Source organism: Cnephaeus nilssonii, assembly GCF_951640355.1.
Source record: "Cnephaeus nilssonii genome assembly, chromosome: 2".
Taxonomy (NCBI): Eukaryota; Metazoa; Chordata; class Mammalia; order Chiroptera; family Vespertilionidae; genus Cnephaeus; species Cnephaeus nilssonii.
Window position 1 is genome coordinate 100,126,771 of NC_137073.1, and position 19,126 is coordinate 100,145,896.

The window sequence follows — 19,126 nt, forward strand, 5'->3', positions numbered from 1 at the left end:
GCCGGGCAGGAGAAGACAACCAGGGTGACTGCTGAGGTGATTAGTGAGTTGTGGTCATGGAAGAAAATGGCCTCATTTTTTAGGGAAGTCTGTAGGAGTGAAATGACACGCCGACAACCTTTTTCTCTAAAATGCTACAGCACAAAACAAAAAAGGGACTGAAGGAGGGCAAGGGTCACGTTGGATCCGGGGACAGGCAGTTCACCATACTGTCCTCACCACCTTCGTATAAAACTTTCATTATATACTTTTTAGAAATTAAGAGTAAAATGATAAAATCCAAAAGGGAGGAAAAATCTTCTTGTGGAAGAATATCATACAATACACTTCAATGGAAACACATCTCCCATCGACCCTAATTCGCTTTCTCCACATGAGCAGTAAGTGAATTAGTTTGGAAATCTGTGAACGGGAGAGTGTACACCGACTCCGGCTAGGAGATGGGAAGTAATAAAAAATTTACGGCTTCCCCAAACTCCTTGCACAAGTCTTCTCGATTTATTATTTTATTACAGAGGTCCGTATACAATATGTATATTAACCTATTAAGTTATACTTATTAATAAATCAATAAATTTAAACAATGCCAAAGTAGACATAAACCAAAAAGCCACTGGGGGAAAATATTGTTATGAAGGAAAAAGTTGACCATATCTTTAACCTTCATCTCTCCTCTAAGGGGATTCTTTCTTAGTGTTTGTTTTCTGGCGCTGAGGGAGAAGACACGGTGTGCGGTGAGACAGACTCGGGACTGGCCTCACGGAGGAGACACCATCAGGCTCAGGCGGCATCAAGCAACGGGCGATAAACACCGATCAATGTGCGCAGACCAGCGGCTCTGAAAACGCTCGCCTGGCATAGAGACCCTGGCATGACCGTGATCAAAGGATCATCAGGAAAATCCCACCCGCAGTTCAGCATTCTAGCTGGTTAACCATCCGAGCCAAGCAAATAAATCTGTGCCAAAAACAAAGCTGATGAAAGTGGAAGTCATTTTTGAATATGAATTCTTTGGAGAAATAGCTTTGAAACAACTTTTTAAAATGTATCGCAGAATTTTTATTAAGTCTAAATTTTTCTTCCTAAACACACATATAGTGTAATGATGACTGTTTCCCGTACCTAACCTGTCACAGGATACTACAGTAATTATTTTGTTTTTCAAGCAATAGAGCAGATTTTACTTGTACACCTGGAAGCTGAAATCGCAGTAGTCTAAGGCAGAGAAAATCTCCATCCACTTTTCAGAGATGGAAATGCTACTCCAACTGAAATACAGGGATATGGGGGATTTAAAAATATATTTTATTGATTTCAGAGAGGAAGGGAGAGGGAGAGAGAGATAGAAACATCAATGATGAGAGAGAATCATTGATTGGCTGCCTCCTACACGCCTCCTCTACCGGGGATCAAGCCTACAACCCAGGCATGTGCCCTTGGCCGGAATCGAACCTGGGACCCTTCAGTCTGCAGGCTGACACTCTATCCATTGAGCCAAACCAGCTAGGGCGATATGGGGGGTTTAAAAAAATTAACCAAGTAACAGATGAATTTCCACCAACAATATAACTGCATGCTTCCTATGGGTAGTCAGATGAGGCATTTTCCCAGATCAGAGAGAAAATCCCAGCTGAAACCTAAACTGCTCGGATCTTACGTTTCAGGATCATTCGAGAGAAAGACGGTTCTAAGGCCCCGACGTGCTGAACGATGTTAAACTGTGTCCTCGCACCGTGACTGCACGGCAGGCCCCGTTTCCCGGGCTCAGGCATCACCGCCCGGCCCCAGCCTGGCCTCACTGAGCCACTCGGAACTCCGGGCTTCAGTGGGGGAAATCGTTTGGGGTTCCGACCTCCATTTAAAACACTGGTTCAGTGAGAGTAGAAATACAATGAATTATTTCCCCCTTTAAAGTATCATCATTAAGACAAGTGAAGCCAATTTGCCCCCCAAATAGCCAAAGGTCCTGGAAGGAGAAACTTCAAATAATACTTCTGACCGCTTCGTGTTGCTTTAACTGAAACTATTTAATAAGCAGCCACATTTACAAAAGCGATTCCTCTAAAGCAGAGGTCAGAGAGGAAAGCAGGCTGCCTGCGGGGTCCTGCCCGCACAGGCTGCAGGCTGGCAGGGCAGGCCTGGCCGCTGAGGCCAGGCGCCTTTCTTCACGTGGCTCCAAACCACGTGGCTCCGAGTGGATTTAAGACTCAGGAGAGCAGGTTGTTGTTTTTTCAGGGATGTGTGTAGGGTTCAATACCTTTCTTGTCATTAACAGATGATGATAATGAACATGGCCAAGGAGGTTTTCCTTTTAGGAAACCATTGATGGAAGTTCAGACAAGCAGCCAACCAACGGGCCCCACAAAAGGCCTGCCCAGGGCCTAGCCTGGCCCCTGCACCACACGCCCCTCAGAGCAGGGCCCACAGACAGGCCTAGGGCAGCACAGAAGGCCCACTTCAGGCGAAGGTAAGCACGGCAGTCGACACTGAGCCCGGCCTCCCCCTGCCTTTGGCAGCACTGGGGTCCACACCAAGGCCTGCCTCCCCCTGCCTTTGGCAGCACTTGGGGTCCACACCAAGGCCTGCCTCCCCCTGCCTTTGGCAGCACTTGGGGTCCACACCAAGGCCTGCCTCCCCCTGCCTTTGGCAGCCCTGTGGTCTGGGCCCACGTGCTCTCACAGCACTGCTCTAACCCAGGACAAGTGACCGATATGGGGAGAGCCTCCTCCATGCATCCTGGGGGGCGGTCTGGGGACCTCCCGGGTGGCCGTCACTACCACCAGCCCCTGGAAACCGCCCTCCCCGCTGAGGTGAGCTTCGGTTCCTTTCATCACGTTTCACAGACACACGCAGAGTCATCCAATCGCACTTCCTTCTGCCTGCACTTCACCAAGTTCAAACAAAAGCCCTTCCCGGGCACAGAATGGAGAACCACCTCCTTCTGGTGAAAAAAAAGGAAAGAAACCTGAACTTCTTTCTCCCGGTCACACATAAGGAGTCAAAGTCGGATGTTAAGTAAGAATGACAGACCATCAGAGAACCCTTCTGTGGGGGGAAATCCCTAAGATGCTCTCACCGCAGGCCCAGCGGGTTCCCAGTCTCGGACAGAGCAGAAGGGGGAGGGGAAGGGAAGGAGGGAGGACCCCTGCCTTGAGCTTGTGCCCCTGCTTCCAGGTCAGGGAGAGCTGCATGGGACCCAGTGGATGAGAACCCAAGAGGGCCAGAGGGACCTGTCCCAGCAGCTCTGCCCTCACCCCTCCACACTGGCCTTGCTCTGTCCTGTGTGCAACGCGGGCCCTGCTGTGCCCGCCGCCTCCACCAGCTCCCACTTCAGACAGAGGAGCGGAGTCCCAGCCCCCAGTTCCCTTCCTCTCTCCTCCTGGCAGAGGCCCAGGCCCAGGGAAGGACACAGGGCGGGGCGGGCGGGCACTCACGTCGATGGCGTCCCTCTCGAAGATGCGCAGCTGCAGGAAGAGGTCCAGCTTGATCTTGCGCTCCTGGAACAGCTCCTCCATCTGGGCCTGCGCCTCGTCCAGCTGCTGCAGCACCGTCTCGATGTGGCTGATGGAGCTGTTGTGGGGGGTCTTGTTGTTGGAGATGGCCGAGTCCCTGGGAGGGAGCAGAGAGGGAAACGGGATTTCAAAGAGACAAACAGGAATTGGAGGAGCAAGTCGCACATTGTCAGATCCCAGATCCGGCGGCTCGGGACCCGGGGGGAAGAGAGCGGCAGGAAGCGGGCTGCCTGTCTCAGAAAGGACGGCCGCCCCTCCCGCAGAACAACAGCGGCTTCCTCCTGGAGCAGCGTCCAGACCCGAGGGGCACGGAGCCTCTCCCGCCTCTCAGTCGCTCTCACAGAATCTAATGATCTCGTACGGCCATTCAGCAGGTATCACTCCAGCCATTTCCTCCTTAAGTAGACAGAATAGATGATACCTGTTTACCGTGAACGGTGGTTATGTTAGTCATGAGGGGTTAAACTTTAATGCATCAGTGAAGCCTCTATCGAGCAACGTTTGCCTGACTTCACAGAGCGAACATCAGGTAAAGTTATCACCAACAATTCAATACACTGGCCTCTGAGGGGCAGTTGGGAGACTTTATTTATGTAAACGGTCCCTGCGATGCTTCCAGTCCCAGCATGGTCCCCGACTTCCTGCCAGCAGGGGCCCCTGAGGGGCAGGTGTCACCCGGGCCGGGCCTGCCTGGGCCTCAACTTTGAGAAGGGGACACCCCACCACATTCTAGAGGGACAGGTCACCCGGGGCCTGAAGGATACGGTCCTAGGAGGTTTAAGTAAAATTTCAATAATTACTAAGTAAGTATTAAGAAGGAATATTAATAAAAGCTGAATTCTGGGAAGGTTTATTAGTCAATGCTGTAATGAGAAAACTTACAGAAAAAAAAAACGTAAGGGGGAAAGAGAAAAGAGAAAAGAAGATGCTACTCTGCCTTACACTCACAGACGTTATTTGTTCTCTACCCCGTTGGACAGAGAATTATGGGCAATTGTTCCCAAAAGTGAGGGGAAGGGGAAACGCTGGCAGGGTTTCAAAGGGCCTGTGCTCAGGCGGGAGGGGGCGGGCCCACCTCAGCTGCTGGATGAGGTCCTCCCCTTCCTTGATCACGTTGACGGTCACTTGCAGGGTCGTCTGCTGCTGCTGGCCGAACCGCTTGATGAGGTCCTGCACGGCCTCCACCGACTCGGCGTACACGTCGTCCAGCAGCTCCTTCTGCAGCTCCTCCAGCCATGTCCACAGCTGGAGGGAGACAGGGAGGCCGGCGTCACTGCCAGGGCGGGCCCGTGCGCGACAGCGAGGGGCTGGAGGGCAGTGGGCAGCCTGCCCCAAACAGTCCAGCAGCCAGCAGAAAAGAGGCATAAAAACGCAGCACGTGAACGCTGCGAGGTGAGAAAGCGAACAGGCAGAGAGCCGAAGGGGACGGCCACAGAAGAGAAAGACAGGGCGGGAAGTGGCTCTTCCCAGCCTGCCCAGGCTCACCCTGGGTGCAACAGAAATCAGAAAGGACCCCTCCAACACCTGCCACACCTGACAGCCTTCTCTCACGCATCCCGGATGGCTTTTACTTTACTGTCAGCAAGGGCACTGCAGTCCGTGTTAATTATTAAACCGCTGCACAGACATGGGTGCTTTGCAGCCCTCAGAAAAGAAGGAAGCGCCGAGCGTGGTGGGATAATGCATCCCCAGGCCTGGCAGGAGACGGGGTGTGGCACGGCTAGGTACCATGCCCAGCCAGGCCAAGGTCACGATCAGTCCTTCCACGAAGGAGTGGGCATCCCGAAACCCCTTGCAAACCCTCACTGCCACCACCACGAACACTGCGTCGGGACCGGGGCGGGTAAGACCTCTGGCTTTGGTGGGAGCAGAGCACTCCGCCCGCTTCCGGGAGCCGCTCCAGGTCTCGGGGAGCCGCTCAGTGAGCCGGAAAGACAGTTAATTAAGCCCAATGAGCCCTGGGCGTGGAGATGGTTTGTGAGAGGAGAAAATGCTCCCTGCTTCCCCAGGGCTGCGAGAATCACCTCCAGCACCTGCCTTACACGTGTGGGTGACAGCGGCTGCCTGAGCTACGGGACACACTGCCCAGCCGCACGCCGGCCTTGGGGGCTGAAGCAGCACAGGTGCACTTGCCAAAGCAAGTGTGTGCACTGGGCTTCTTGTTTCCAAACGCTTCCTTTGGAACGGCTTTGCTGAGGTATGACATGCAGTGAACTGCACGTGTTTCTCTGAGAAATGCACTCCCGCACCCCACCGCACCCCCCATTTCTGGCCGTCGTAGTGATTTCTTGAGGACGGTGACACACTGAGGGTCCTTGGTGTAGCAAGGAAACACAGTGGCCTCTTATGTCTGGAGCCAACGCTTTGTTAAAGCATCTCTTAAATTCACGGGCTCCCAGCAGAGAGCGCCTTTTCGGCAGCCCTGGACGTCACGCCCTCCCACCCTCGAATAGCAAGAAAGGACACTGTCCTAGGATGGACACTGATGAAAAAGTAGACCTTTGCAACTGTTTTTCTTCTGCCAAAAAAGAAAAACAACAACAAACCACTTACTTCACTCCCTTCTTTCAAAATCTCAACTGTGTTCCACCTTAATCCGCGTGCTGCCTAAGGCCGCCGCCCAACCCCGTCACTGTGGGGGAGCCCAGGGACAGAGGGCCCTGAGCCACCGGCCTGAGACAGCCCCCGCAGCTGAGTGATGGCAGACAATGGAGGCTCTTAGGGAATGGATGGAGGGAGCCAGCGCAGTAAGCTGCTGAGTCTTTAGGAATAGCGCTCCCTCAGCATGCTATGCTCATCCAGGGGAGTTGAATGATTTAAGCAAATGTACATCCAAAAAAGAGCGCTCTTCTCTCACGTGATCTAACATTAGTATCGACGAGAAGGAAGGTAAAGGAGCCAACGCTACCCCGAATACTGACTGCACCACAGGAGGAGGGTCTGGCGGGCACATCAGACCACACGCTGCAGCCATTGCAGCCTCTAGTTTTAGTGACACTGTGCTTTTAAAAGCTAGCATCTCATAACATTAGTAGAAATGAAATTCGTTGAGCAGACACACAGAAATGCAAGTTTTTAAAAGCCCACTAGAAGAACACGGCAGTATCAGCAAAGCAACATTAATTAAGACAGCTGGTAGGAGTCTGCAGGTCCCGGATGAGACACACCCTCCCACACAGCTGTCCCAAGTCCCCTCCCCCATTCAAACAGCTGGGTCAGGTCTCGTCGCTGACCCAGTGTGACCCCGCCTGTGGGACAGGATGCGGGGCGGGTGGAGGTGTCTGCAGAATTCCTCTTCTCCAGCAAATACTCCCATTGCACACGACTACCATTAAGTGCCATTTAAGGACAGAACCAGTTGAACAAGTCTTGCTTCTACACACTGTGAAGAGGAGAGGGGTGCAAACCCCTCTTGAGGCACGCTCTGCTCCCATGATGCCACGGCCACCACAGACGAGGTCGTCTTTTATCCCCAAGTAATTAAACCGACACCCTTCTCAGGAGAGGGAACCTGGAATAACAGTGAGGAGCATGGGTTCTGAGGTCAGACTGCTGGAGTTCAAATCCTGACTTAACGTTTCCTACGGTGTGACCGCGGGTCCGTTCCTTACCTGGATCCAGGTGTCAGCTTATTCTTCTATAAGACGGGCCTGGTAATAATGCCTGTCTCACAGGCCACGGGGAAGGTTAGGTAGGGTCATGTACCCGGAGTGAAGAGGTAAGTAAATGTTAACCACCACTATGAGTTTTGTTCTTGCAAGGAAAGTTCTAATAGTAAGACTCATAATGTTTTAAAAGCCTTTTTTCTCTAGATATTTTTCAAAACGTATCCAGGTTCCTGCCAATTATTCAAAATATGTCACAGTCTGGTCAACTTACCACCATCCAACACTTTAATCTTTCACACCTAAAAATAGGACGGCGTGAGGACAGCTGCTGGGATGTCTGGGCTTCTATAGACATCACTTCCCCTGGCTCCCAGGGGACGTGCCAGGCGTGAGGCCTTTTCCTTCCCTCCTGGTAACCTTGTTTAAGGAACTAGCTTATTCCCTCCACATCCTGGACATTTCAACACATGTCCACGGTGGAACGTGCCCGCCCAGTAGAGCGCAGCTGTGCAGGAGCCCGCAGGGACCGTGCTGGGATCGGGCAGGTGAAGAGGGGAATCCGAGGTAGGAGGGGCGAGGTTACCTCTAAATCCATGATGTTCAATTGCCCAAAGGTCCTTTCCCCTTTAGAATGTTTCTGACTGGTCCAACAGAAATATTCTCATTCAACAAAGTCTCAGAGAAAAGTCCTTCTGATGTCAATTTTAAATGAACTGATGCATTCGTAATGCAACAGGATCCAGGCAAAGCCTATTGTTTAAAGCTTTGAAAATGGTACCTCTGCCTCCTAAAATAACCTCTGCACATAGCAATGAGAAAAGGTCTCCCGGAGGCCTGATAAATTTTTACCCAAAACGACCTGAATGTGAAGAAAAGAAACCTGAACTTCTGTGCTAGCTGTTAATTTACAATAAAAGATAAATCTCTGCTTGGCAGCAAGAGTTTCCTTCTAACCAAGTTCTCAGCGGCGTGGACTCTATGAGGAAGAGAACTGTGCCCACAGCCTCGGCTCCTCAGGCAGCCAGACTCAGGCAACGCTGCCCCCTAGAGGCCTCTGAGCTGTAGCCAGGCCCACTTCATGGAAGAGAACTTGAACCCAGCCCACAAGTGGCTGCAGGTGTGCACAGGCCTGGGCCGGGGACCAGGACCACAGAGAAGGCTGGGCTAGGGAGACACAGGGCGTTCTGGGGAGAAAACTGTGATAAAAACTGGGTCCTTGTCTGCCTGAATCTGACCCAGTTATGCCCTTCCCACAAACGGTGCTGGGTGGAGCCTAAAGGAGGAACCTCGCTCTGCTGGGAGAAACCCCCCAAAAAAGCCCCTTCCTCACTAACTGGGGAGGGGAGACCCCACCAGAGAGGACTCCTAGAGGAACTCATTGGGGGGGAGTGGCGAATCCCAGGGAAGGACTGAGCTTCCAGCTGATTCTGTGGGTGGTAGAATTGGGACCGAGATTTGGCGTTGGCTCTAGGGGCAACCACTCTCCAGTGCACAGTCTTACACAGGCTACAAACCTGCTCACAACACACAGGCTGTGGGTGGCCTTGAGAAATCCTTTGGAGCTCTCTACCCTCAGTTTTCTCATCTATGAAATGGGCTCATGTTACCATATATGTCTTCCCTAACTGGCAAAGCCAGTTTGAGAGTCAATTACTACAAGCAGTTTATAAACAGAAGCTACTGCTCTTGGCATCTCCTCTTGTCTATCACTAAGATGATCATTCGTAAGGTGGTGTGGGAAGTACAAAAGCCACAGCTCCCAGCTGCGAGCCAGGAGCAGAAGTAGGTAGTTTCAATGGCAACTGGCAGGTGGAATGTCAGAAGGCACCACTCCGAACTTAGAATGGGATCCAGTTTCAGGTATGGGAGCAGAAATCAAGGGGAACTGCTCAGCCATGAGCAGCACAGCACCGTCTTCGGCCTGAAACTGCCAACGCACTCCTGGTGCACACGCCCGCTGCCCTGACCGGAGGGGTGAGGGCTCAGCGGTCCCGGGCATTCTGGGTCAGCACAGAGCTCAGTGCTTCTGGATGGGTGATAAAAGGTCCCTTAATATGATGAAAGGGAGTTTATGAAGGATGCATGGGCTGGGCAAGTCGAAGTCAGCGCCATGCGATAATACCAATGCAAACATGCATGAGAGGAGAAAGGGGGAGAAGCCAGGAGCAAACTGGGTGAGGACGGGACAGGAGGCCGCTCCCAGTGCTCTGCACCCCAAGGAGTGATGAGAGCCCCGCTTCCTAGTAACCCTCCTCCGACCACGGTGCAAGGTCCAGGGAGAGTGAGCACTGGCTGGGCATAAAGAAAGACGTCTGCGTGCCTAAGTGGGAGGCATAAAACCGGAGCCAGGCTGGCACGCCAGACAACAAAATCCCCAGGTGGCTGGGGGCTTTCTTTTCGACTCCTGAACAAAATGGAAGGGTCTCTCCCAGGCATTACCCCAGACAAAGCCTGGGCCCGGTTCAGAGTGTAAGTCTGCAGAAGCAGAACCCAAGCCTCCTTTCCTGAAACCCAGCAAGAATCGCGGCCGATCCAAAAGAGAACGACCTTCCCTGGGGAACCCCGGCTTCTGGGAGTCAATGAACAAAGCCCCACGCAGGGCCCCGAGTCAATCCCAGAGACAAGCCCTGGCCAGGATCTCACCGTGACCACCTGGTGGCCTCAAACAACCCACACATTTCCCAGGTAATTATTCATTAACTCCGGACCCAATTCTGAGAAAGAAGTTGAATGAGTACAAATGGATGAAGATAATTGTGCTTTTGCTATATTTGAAAATGGAAACATGTCCCTCTATCATTAAATCTCAGAACATGAGCTAGAAATAGACATTATTCTTTCCAGCGACTGAGCTCTGCTAAGCCTGGCACGGAGGCCAGCTGTGGGTACAAAGGTAAGTGAGACAGTTCTGGTCTTCAAGGCACTTAACATCCACCAAGAGAAACAAACCATCGTCTGAAATATGTGACACAGAAGTATGTTTTCCACTGTCATTCCCTTGTGCACAACCTCCTGAACATTACAGAGGCTCAGGAGACACTCTGGGATGAATGAGCGAGAGAGTGAAGGAATGAGCAGTGGAAAATGCATTGGAAAGGAGAGGAGGACAGGTAACAAATTCATCATGGGAATATTATAATTAGAACTGATGTGAATAAAACGCTGCAAATAATACTAAAGGGACTACAGAGATCGAGAGGTGGAAAACAAATGCAGGAGAATAAAAGTTCTCCTAAAATAAAATCCAAAGTTGTGTGAGACTAATCAACAGTTCTGTTAAATACTGTTTTAAAAACATTTTTTTGAAAAGGCAGAGCACCAGTCTTCCTCTTCTAAGAGGAGGTTAAGCATCTCATGAATTCCTTTCAGAGAGAAAAATACAGAGGGAGAAAGGGGTCCCCAGAATGTTCCCAAACCCGAGTTTAAGGGTGAAATTGAGGCGGACGCCTCCATCAACCACTTTCCGCATGCAGCCTCCAGGCATAAAATATCTGCCATCTCCGTGGAAACATTTCCTCTTCTCTCTCCCCAGAAACAAGTAGTATTCTGTGTTCTGTCCTCTGGGGGTGAGAGAGTAAAGAGCCCAGAGATCTCCACACACAGGACCGGAATGCCTGGTCTGGGACAAGAGTTACAGGCACCAACCTTTTCCCAGGTGTGAGTCTTAAAAAGAATTGCGAATTGCAGAGCTAACACTGAGCAGACATCACCAAAGCTGAGATGGCCTTAATTAACGCTGATGTCTGGTACAGTCAGTGTTCCGTAAAGTTCACTTTTATTAGTATCTGAGAATGGCCACACAGTCAGATAAAATCAGAAGGCAACTGTGACTCGAGCCACATGACAGGCTAACACAGAAGGGAAACCCAGCAGCTCTGACCACAATGTGTGGGCCGTCTATGCAAAAACCGGTGCACGCCTGTCTCTCTCCAAGTTAAAGATCTCCTTCAGCTCCACTCACCTCCCCATCCACACCTCTCCCCAGACGCCCACCCCTCACGGGCCACCCCCAGCAAAGGCTGCATGTGCCTGTGCCGCAAGGAAGGCCTGCAGGCAGTCCAGCTCGGTCCCGTTCACGCTGGCCGCTCAGCTGGAGGGAGCCGGCTGCGATCACCACCGCCCAGCTCTGGTCCACACTCCCATGTGACGGCGCGTGTCAGAGACCCCGCAGTCCCGGGCTCCCCTCCCCCTCCCGGGTCTCACCTCTTTCACGTGCGTGTGAAAGGACACTGACATGTCCAGTAGGATCTTCCGCTGCTCGACACGCCGCACAAAGTCCTGGATCCGGTCTTCGAGCTGATGGGCGGCCTGATAAATCTCTTCGGGGTCACATTCCCCCGTCTGCGCCAGCTGCTCTGCGGCCTCTAGCAACTTGTCCGCATTGGTGTATGTGTTCTGCACGAGAGAACAGCCAGAGAAACATGGTGAACAACACACACTGGCCAAACGGGGGGCCACATCACTGCAGTCAGTCTGCGCCGCTCCCCATCATTTCCGCGAATCAAACAGAAACACGACGGAAAAGCTGACTTCAGTCACTACACCCCTATCAGCAGCCTCGTCCAGTCCTGTCTCAGACAGTCAAACCTCGAACCTCATGACCGGCCCTTCCGTGTCCGGCGGCGAGAGATATCTGCAGGCCATCGCTGGCCGTCTCCTGACTCATCCAGGGCCCTGAGCCCTTGCACCTGCACCGCCGGGAGACGGCACGGAGCTGCAAGCGGCCTCACTTCTCTCGTGCTGTGACAGAGCAGAGTTCCAGTTTTGTGCCTTTCGCTATGAGAGAGCGCGCATGATCATTCCAAGGGCCAGTGACAGGTTCATTCCACAAAAACGTAAGTACATCGCTGCCCCTTTTCACATGTTTCTACTTGCTGGCACATTTTCTCAGAAAAAGGAAGTATTAACTATAATGGCTACAAAATAGCCAGCGTTGAAAAGAGTTGGAAGTTAGGGGAAAACACAGGAGTCTACACTCTGAAAACTACCCCCGTGGTGATTCTTGCTGAAGCAGAGGTTGCAGATGTGTTCCTCGAACAAGCAGGTAGGCCAGAGCCCGAGACTGTTAACTAGCGGCGAGAGGGGACGGGGAGAGGTCGGGGCAGGTGCAGGACTTCCGAGAAGTCCCGGGAACCTTGCGTCTCCCCTTGAAAAATGGCTTGAGCCCTAGCTGGTTTGGCTCAGTGGATAGAATGTCAGCCTGCGGACTGAAGGGTCCCGGGTTCGATTCCAGTCAAGGGCACATGCCTGGGTTGAGGGTTCGATCCCCAGTAGGGGGCGTGCAGGAGGCAGCCGATCAATGATTCTCTCTCATCATTGATGTTTCTATCTCTCTCCCTCTCCCTTCCTCTCGGAAATCAGTAAAAGTAAAAAAATTAAAAGAAAAAGAAAAATGGGTTGAGCCCTTCACCCTTCTCCTCCAATATTTTAGTTCTACAGCCGAGCAAGGTCCGGACTCATCAGTGAGGGTGAGCAGCGCCCCGAGTGTGGGGAGGGTGTCCCTGTGGGAGTCCAAGCACCCCAGCTGCTTACGGCCAGGGGCACTAATCTACCGAGGATAATGAGAGGCAGGTTCCTCACTGTGGGGAACGGAGTGACAAATATGGGAGAGGGGAAAGCTGAGTTAACTGCACGGCACTGGAGGAGAACTGGAGGAACCGCTGTGAGCAAGGAGGAGCGACGGCAGGGGCCCGGGTGGAGTGGACACAGTACAGGATGGCCCTGAGACATTTTACAGGGCCAAGAGCATGGAAACCCTCAAGAACAATGTGCACAGGACACAGAAGCTGGCTTGAGGAGGCCTCCTCAAGGAGATGAGGGTGAGCAGGAACAGCAACCAATGCAACGCACTGAGTGCGAGGAAGCCGAGTCCACGCTGACATAAATAAAACTGGACGAGGACCAGGCGTCTACAGAACATCAGAGCACCTCCCACGAAGTGCGTACTAACGACCAAGGGGGAAAGACTCGCTGTCCAGAGGAGAGGGCAGGAGACGCACACCGTAACCCAGGGGTCAGAGTGAGCCAGGTGCACCCGACAAGTTAGAATCGTGTGCCCCAGCGGGTGGGACCCAGCTGCCCTCCGTGATGCCCCAACGAAGACACACAGTAACCAGAATCTAATCACCAGGAAACATCGGACAAACCCACAGTGAGGTGCATTCTCCAAAATAATGGCCTGAAACCTTCCAACGGGTCAGGTCGCAAGGTCAAGGGGGAATGAAGACCCTCCAGGCCCGAGGACCTCAGACGTGACAACGGAAGGTCTACCCTGACCCCTTCGGCTGTGAAAGCCTCGTGGGCTGCGAGGGCTGGACGGCCATCGGGCATCAGTGTTAACGTCCTGACTTTGATGGTGGAATGGCGGTTGTCCAGCAGAATTTAAATTAAGAAGCACAAAGTGAGTTCTTTATGCTGCACTTCCTGCAAGGTGAAAAATGTAAAACAGATGTAATACACAGCATGACGGGTGTGAGGTGGCCTCCAGGGTGACACTGACCCACACATACAGAGCAAGTGCCCCCGATGTGCCGGGGGGATGGGACAGTCATCCCTGTGTGGGAGCATGGGGATGCGGTGCCGACAGAGTCTACAGGGACGATAAAAACCAGCTAATGTCCGTCTGCTCTTCTCATCACCATCCCCGTGTCGCGTATTGTGCGTCAGAAACGAGTGCTCCCCTTGCACGGCCTGTCCAATCCCAACCACAGCCTTTTACGGGTGAGGAAACTGAGGCCCGGAGGGAGCCAATGGGCTCACGGACGAGGCGGGCAGCTGGTGAAATTGGGACTCGAGCCCACGCATACACCACCCTGATGCTGTTCAGCACCTGGGCTCCTCCATGCGGAGCCCAGTTCATGCACTGCTGCAAGGCCGGGTCCACGGTCACCTCCTCCCCCGTCCATCTGAGAAACCACCTTCAGGGGTCTTTCCATTTCAATACTATCCGAAGTCTCGTGGCAATACTCTGTCCTGTTAACAAAGGACCTCTCAGAGTCTTTCTGAATACAAGATGGAAGAGATGTTGAAGAATCCCTTAAAAGCGACTAATTATGGCCAGACTTGGAGAATGCCTGTGTACATTTACATGTTCTTTGCAATCAAATTGTTTGACATAATTTGAAAGCAGTCAGTTCCCAATTTAACTGCAGAACTTTTAAGAGGACTGCTTTATATATATTGAGTTCTATATATACTCAGTGTGACATATTTAGACGCTAAATTATAATAATTCCTACATAAAGCAGAAACAGTGAAACTGCCCACTTCAAAGGAACTTTGTAACAAAAGCATGTTTTATAAACGCCCACCCTATGTCCTGTGCAAGTCTTCCTGGCCCTCCACGTCCCCGTGGCGCAGCTTGGCAGCCTGCCAACCACGCTGTGACAAGAAGCAGCCCTCTGTGGATGACCACACCTCAGAGCTGCATATGGATGATCACGCCACCTCGGAGCTGCGTGTGGATGATCACGCCACCTCAGAGCTGCACGTGGATGATCACACCTCAGAGGTGCATGTGGATGACCACACCTCAGAGCTGCACGTGGATGATCACGCCACCTCGGAGCTCACGTGGATGATCACACCACCTCGGAGCTGCACGTGGATGATCACACCACCTCGGAGCTGCATGTGGATGATCACACCACCTCGGAGCTGCGTGTGGATGATCACATCACCTCGGAGCTGCACGTGGATGATCACACCACCTCAGAGATCACCTGGATGATCACACCACCTCGGAGCTGCGTGTGGATGATCACACCACCTCGGAGCTGCGTGTGGATGATCACACCACCTCGGAGCTGCACATGGATGATCACACCACCTCGGACTCACATGGGTGATCACACCACCTCAGAGATCACATGAATGATCACACCACCTTGGAGCTGCACATGGATGATCACACCACCTTGAAGCTCACGTGGATGATCACACCACCTTGAAGCTCACGTGGATGATCACACCACCTCGGAGCTCACGTGGATGATCACACCACCTCGGAGCTGCATGTGGATGGATGATCACACCACCTCGAAGCTGCATGTGGATGGATGATCACACCACCTCGGAGCTGCATGTGGATGGATGATCACACCACCTCGGAGCTGCATGTGGATGGATGATCACACCACCTCGGAGCTGCGTGTGGATGATCACACCACCTCGGAGCTCACATGGGTGATCACACCACCTCAGAGATCACATGGATGATCACACCACCTCGGAGCTGCATGTGGATGATCACACCACCTTGAAGCTGCGTGTGGATGATCACACCACCTCGGAGCACACATGGGTGATCACACCACCTCAGAGCTGCATGTGGATGATCACACCACCTCAGAGCTCACGTGGATGATCACACCACCTCAGAGCTCACGTGGATGATCACACTACCTCAGAGCTCACGTGGATGATCACATCACCTCGAAGCTGCGTGTGGATGGATGATCACACCACCGCGGAGCTGCAGAGGTCGGGAGGAGACTTTCACATCGGAGGCCCCAGGACCGACTTTGTGACCCTGAGCCTCAGGCTAGAGACCACAGACCACCCGCCTTCTGATGAATGAGGGAGGAGTCAGTCTATGAACGAGCACTAGACTAATGCGGCGATGATGAGGGGGAAGGATGACTGCCATTACCAACGACAATAAGAATAATGACAGAAACTGTGGGAGCCAACAGGAACCCAGGCACCATGAAAACACAGAATGTGGGGTCCTGGGTGGGTCCTGGGGTAGGAGGAAACAGCAAATCTGACCAAAGTACGGACTCGAGTTAATAACAGTGTATCAACAGTGGGTCATTGATTGTAACAAACTCACCATACTAGGAAAGATGGTAATAATCAGGAAACCAGGGGGTGGGGTAGAGGGTATGGGAACACTCTATGCCACTGTTACAGTTTTCCCGGAAATCTAAAACTGGTCTAAAAAAGCTTATTTAAAATGTGTGTGTACACCTAGCCCTTCCTCCGAGGGGCTAACACTCCAGCCACCAGACGAGGCCTCGGGGAGGGCAGGCTCTCCCAGTGACATCAGCTGAGGTCATCAGGGCTCCTCGGAGGCTCTGCCCAGATCTGCCCACAAGGGTTCTGCGATCACCAGAGGCGGCACCGTGAGGGGACTTCCGGGATGAAGGGCGATGGAGATCCACGCTTCCCCGAGGGCCTCAACCAGGACCCACGCTCTGTCCGCTAGGCAGAGGCACGGCTCCGTGTATCCTGCTTATGCTGCACACACACATTTTAAGGAGCTGAACTCTGTTTTCTTGTTGAATGTCACTACAGCCGCTTACTTCTCGGGTGGATCTGCAGTGACAGTGCCTCCCAACCGGCAAACACTGCGCTTCTGAAAGCTGCCCACCTCTTTGCTGGCAGGGAACGGCATCGCAACAATAAACGCCCCAAAGGAACAAGTGCATTCCACGTGATCTGGGACACTAACCAGCATTCACTTAGTCCCACTTCTCATTTCACACTTGAAGGAATGAGCCAGCACTGAGGGCAAGGCCTTCCTGGGGCACCCAGCACGGGGCTGCTGGAGTCCAGGTCCGCCCCGGCCTCTCAGACACCCAAGGCCACTCTTCACATGAACAGCACCACCCTCGATCCTCTTCCCAAGAGACTCCACGCGTTAGTAAGCAAACAGGCCACGTGACGTGGGCACCATTTTACTCCCATTTCACAAGTGAGGAAACTGAGGCGCAGAGAAGAGAAGTAACTCACCCAAGTCAATCAGTGTAGCTAGTATTGTTCAAACAACAAATGCCTAGGCCAGGGTTCATCTTACAAGGGAAAACGTAGTCACTTCCAGTTAGACTTAGAGAGGAGGGGTGTCAGGAAAGAAAGCCCATTTCAGAGTCTGAAGAGCCTAGAAGTCTCTCTCCTACCTGCCGTCCTGCCGCTGGGGGCATCTCTCCAGGCCCGGCTCCTCGTCTGAGGGACTAACAATCACTGCGGGGGAGGACTAAGGAGATAAGGGCCAGGCCAGCGTGGGGGCCCCAAAGGTTTCCTCTTTTCTTAAGAAGTAAAATAATTGCATAATTGCTAGGAGTCAGGAAACAGGGCTTTTCAAAGGCAGACCAGAACTTCCTCTCTACCATCCTTGGGAGCTAACGTCCCAAAGAATCTGGTGGAAAAGATGGCTTTTCCTGATCTTAGAAAAAACAGGCCAGGAGAAAAACATGAGCATTTCAAGGCCTGACTTTAGGCTCTGCTAAAAATGTGGAGGAGTTCTGTATGTCCGCCTGCTGACTGCAGAGCATCCTCTTGGCAAAAGCTGAGTGAGCTCAGGACTGGCCTGGGAGTTAGAGCATCAGCCAGGGAGTTAAAGCAGGGACCTGGGAGTTAGAGCATGAACCTGGGAGTTAGAGCAGGGACTGGGGAGTTAGAGCATCAGCCAGGGAGTTGGAGCAGGGACCAGGGAGTTAGAGCATGAACCAGAGAGTTAGAGCATGAACCTGGGAGTTAGAGCATCACATACTTATCTTCTGGAAATATAGAGTGAAAGGTAAGGTTCCTGCCTTCTAAAGCCCACAGTACTTTCTCCTGGAAGACAAGCTAATTCATGGGGCATATAAAACGCTGCTGATAGAAGTGGCTTCATGGAGAATGACTTCTTGACAGGTCATGTCTCTGGAAGGTAATCTGAATCCCAAGGAATAAGCAGATCAGACAGAACAGCGATGGGAAGAAGCTATGCCAGCGATGTACCAATCAATCGTATTAGAGAAATCTGTGACCCCAACATCACCGTCTCCCTTGAGCCAGAGTTTCCTGCGTTTTCCTGGCTTTTGTGTTCAGAGCTTTTTCCATCCAAAAGGGAACATCAATGTAGACGACTATTTAGAAGACGGCTGTCAGAGAGCATCTTCCTTTCCGCCAGTCATCTGCAAAAAGCCTCACGTGAAAGCATTCTAAATCTCTCTCTTAAAGCTCCTGCATGAAAATGCAACATGGCTGCGTAGGCCACACTCCATCAACTCATTCGCACAGGCTCATTCAATAGGATATAGCTACTCACAACCACTGTACCAAACAAAGGCCTGGGCCTTCAGATTCGTGCAGAGGCCCAGGCTCTGCCAAGCTGCTTGCAAGAATGAGGCAAGTGCTTCCCGCCGTGGCGACAGTTGCCTTGGAAACAAAGCCCGAATCCAGGCCTGCAGGGAAGGCGTGTGCCTTGCAGAAGGCTGGCTGCAAGGCTCTCCACCCAGCAAAGAGGAGGTTCCTCTCAGGTTCCTCCTTCCCAGAACACTAGAATTGTTCTAAATAAACCTATATTTAGACATCTTAAAGGAATTCAACCATGAGACTTTCACCACTTCCTTTCTGAACCTGCTATGTTACTTCATCGTGCCACCACTCACTATTTTGAAGAAGCTAACTATATTACTTATTAAATCAATTACTCATTCAAGGTCTCTACACTAAAAACAATTTCGAATGTATTTTACCAAGGGTCCTTCAAAACACAGCTCCAGGAAACAAGCTAACCAACTTCAAACTTAACTCTGAGAGGACCTTTCTTCTCCCTAAACCCAAAATTTGCTTTACCTTTTGATTATGCTTCAGAACATAAAATGAGCTCCTTATTAAGCCCTAAAGTACCTGTTTCCATTTTTAAGGTGCCTCCAAAGGCCATACTGTCAAAACACACACACACCCATAAATCTAAAATATGAACTTATCCCTTCCATCACAATTTGTTTTGACAGAAAGCAGTCAAAGATATGGAGGGCAGGGAAGGAAAGCTGGGGAAGGTAGTAACCCACGTCAGTGGGCCTCATTCTCACTGTGCTAAAGCAAGACACAAGCAAGACACATCATTTTGTTGTTTGGGGCAAGCTAGGGAGCTGTCAATGAATGAAACTACTGACACAAGTGTAATGATATTCAATACTGAGGCCACGTCTGTCTAAAGCTCCTGCACATGGGCTTAATAAAGCCATGATCCTAATGGAGCCCCTCACAGCCAAGATCTCTCCTGGCTTAAAATGC

At 51.9% G+C, this 19,126-nt stretch overlaps 1 protein-coding gene across 6 annotated transcripts in view; it reads right to left on the reverse strand.

The window, feature by feature from the left end:
- The window catches only part of TRIO (trio Rho guanine nucleotide exchange factor), a 304,156-nt gene that overhangs the window by 123,516 nt on the left and 161,514 nt on the right, over positions 1 to 19,126 (reverse strand). For all 6 annotated transcript variants that reach the window (XM_079791309.1, XM_079791308.1, XM_079791311.1 and 3 more), the window contains exons 11-13: positions 11,324 to 11,515; positions 4,588 to 4,757; positions 3,435 to 3,609 (exon numbers count right to left, since the gene is read on the reverse strand). In XM_079791309.1, coding sequence (XP_079647435.1) covers positions 3,435 to 3,609; positions 4,588 to 4,757; positions 11,324 to 11,515 — 537 coding nt within the window. The remainder of the gene's footprint in view (positions 1 to 3,434; positions 3,610 to 4,587; positions 4,758 to 11,323; positions 11,516 to 19,126) is intronic.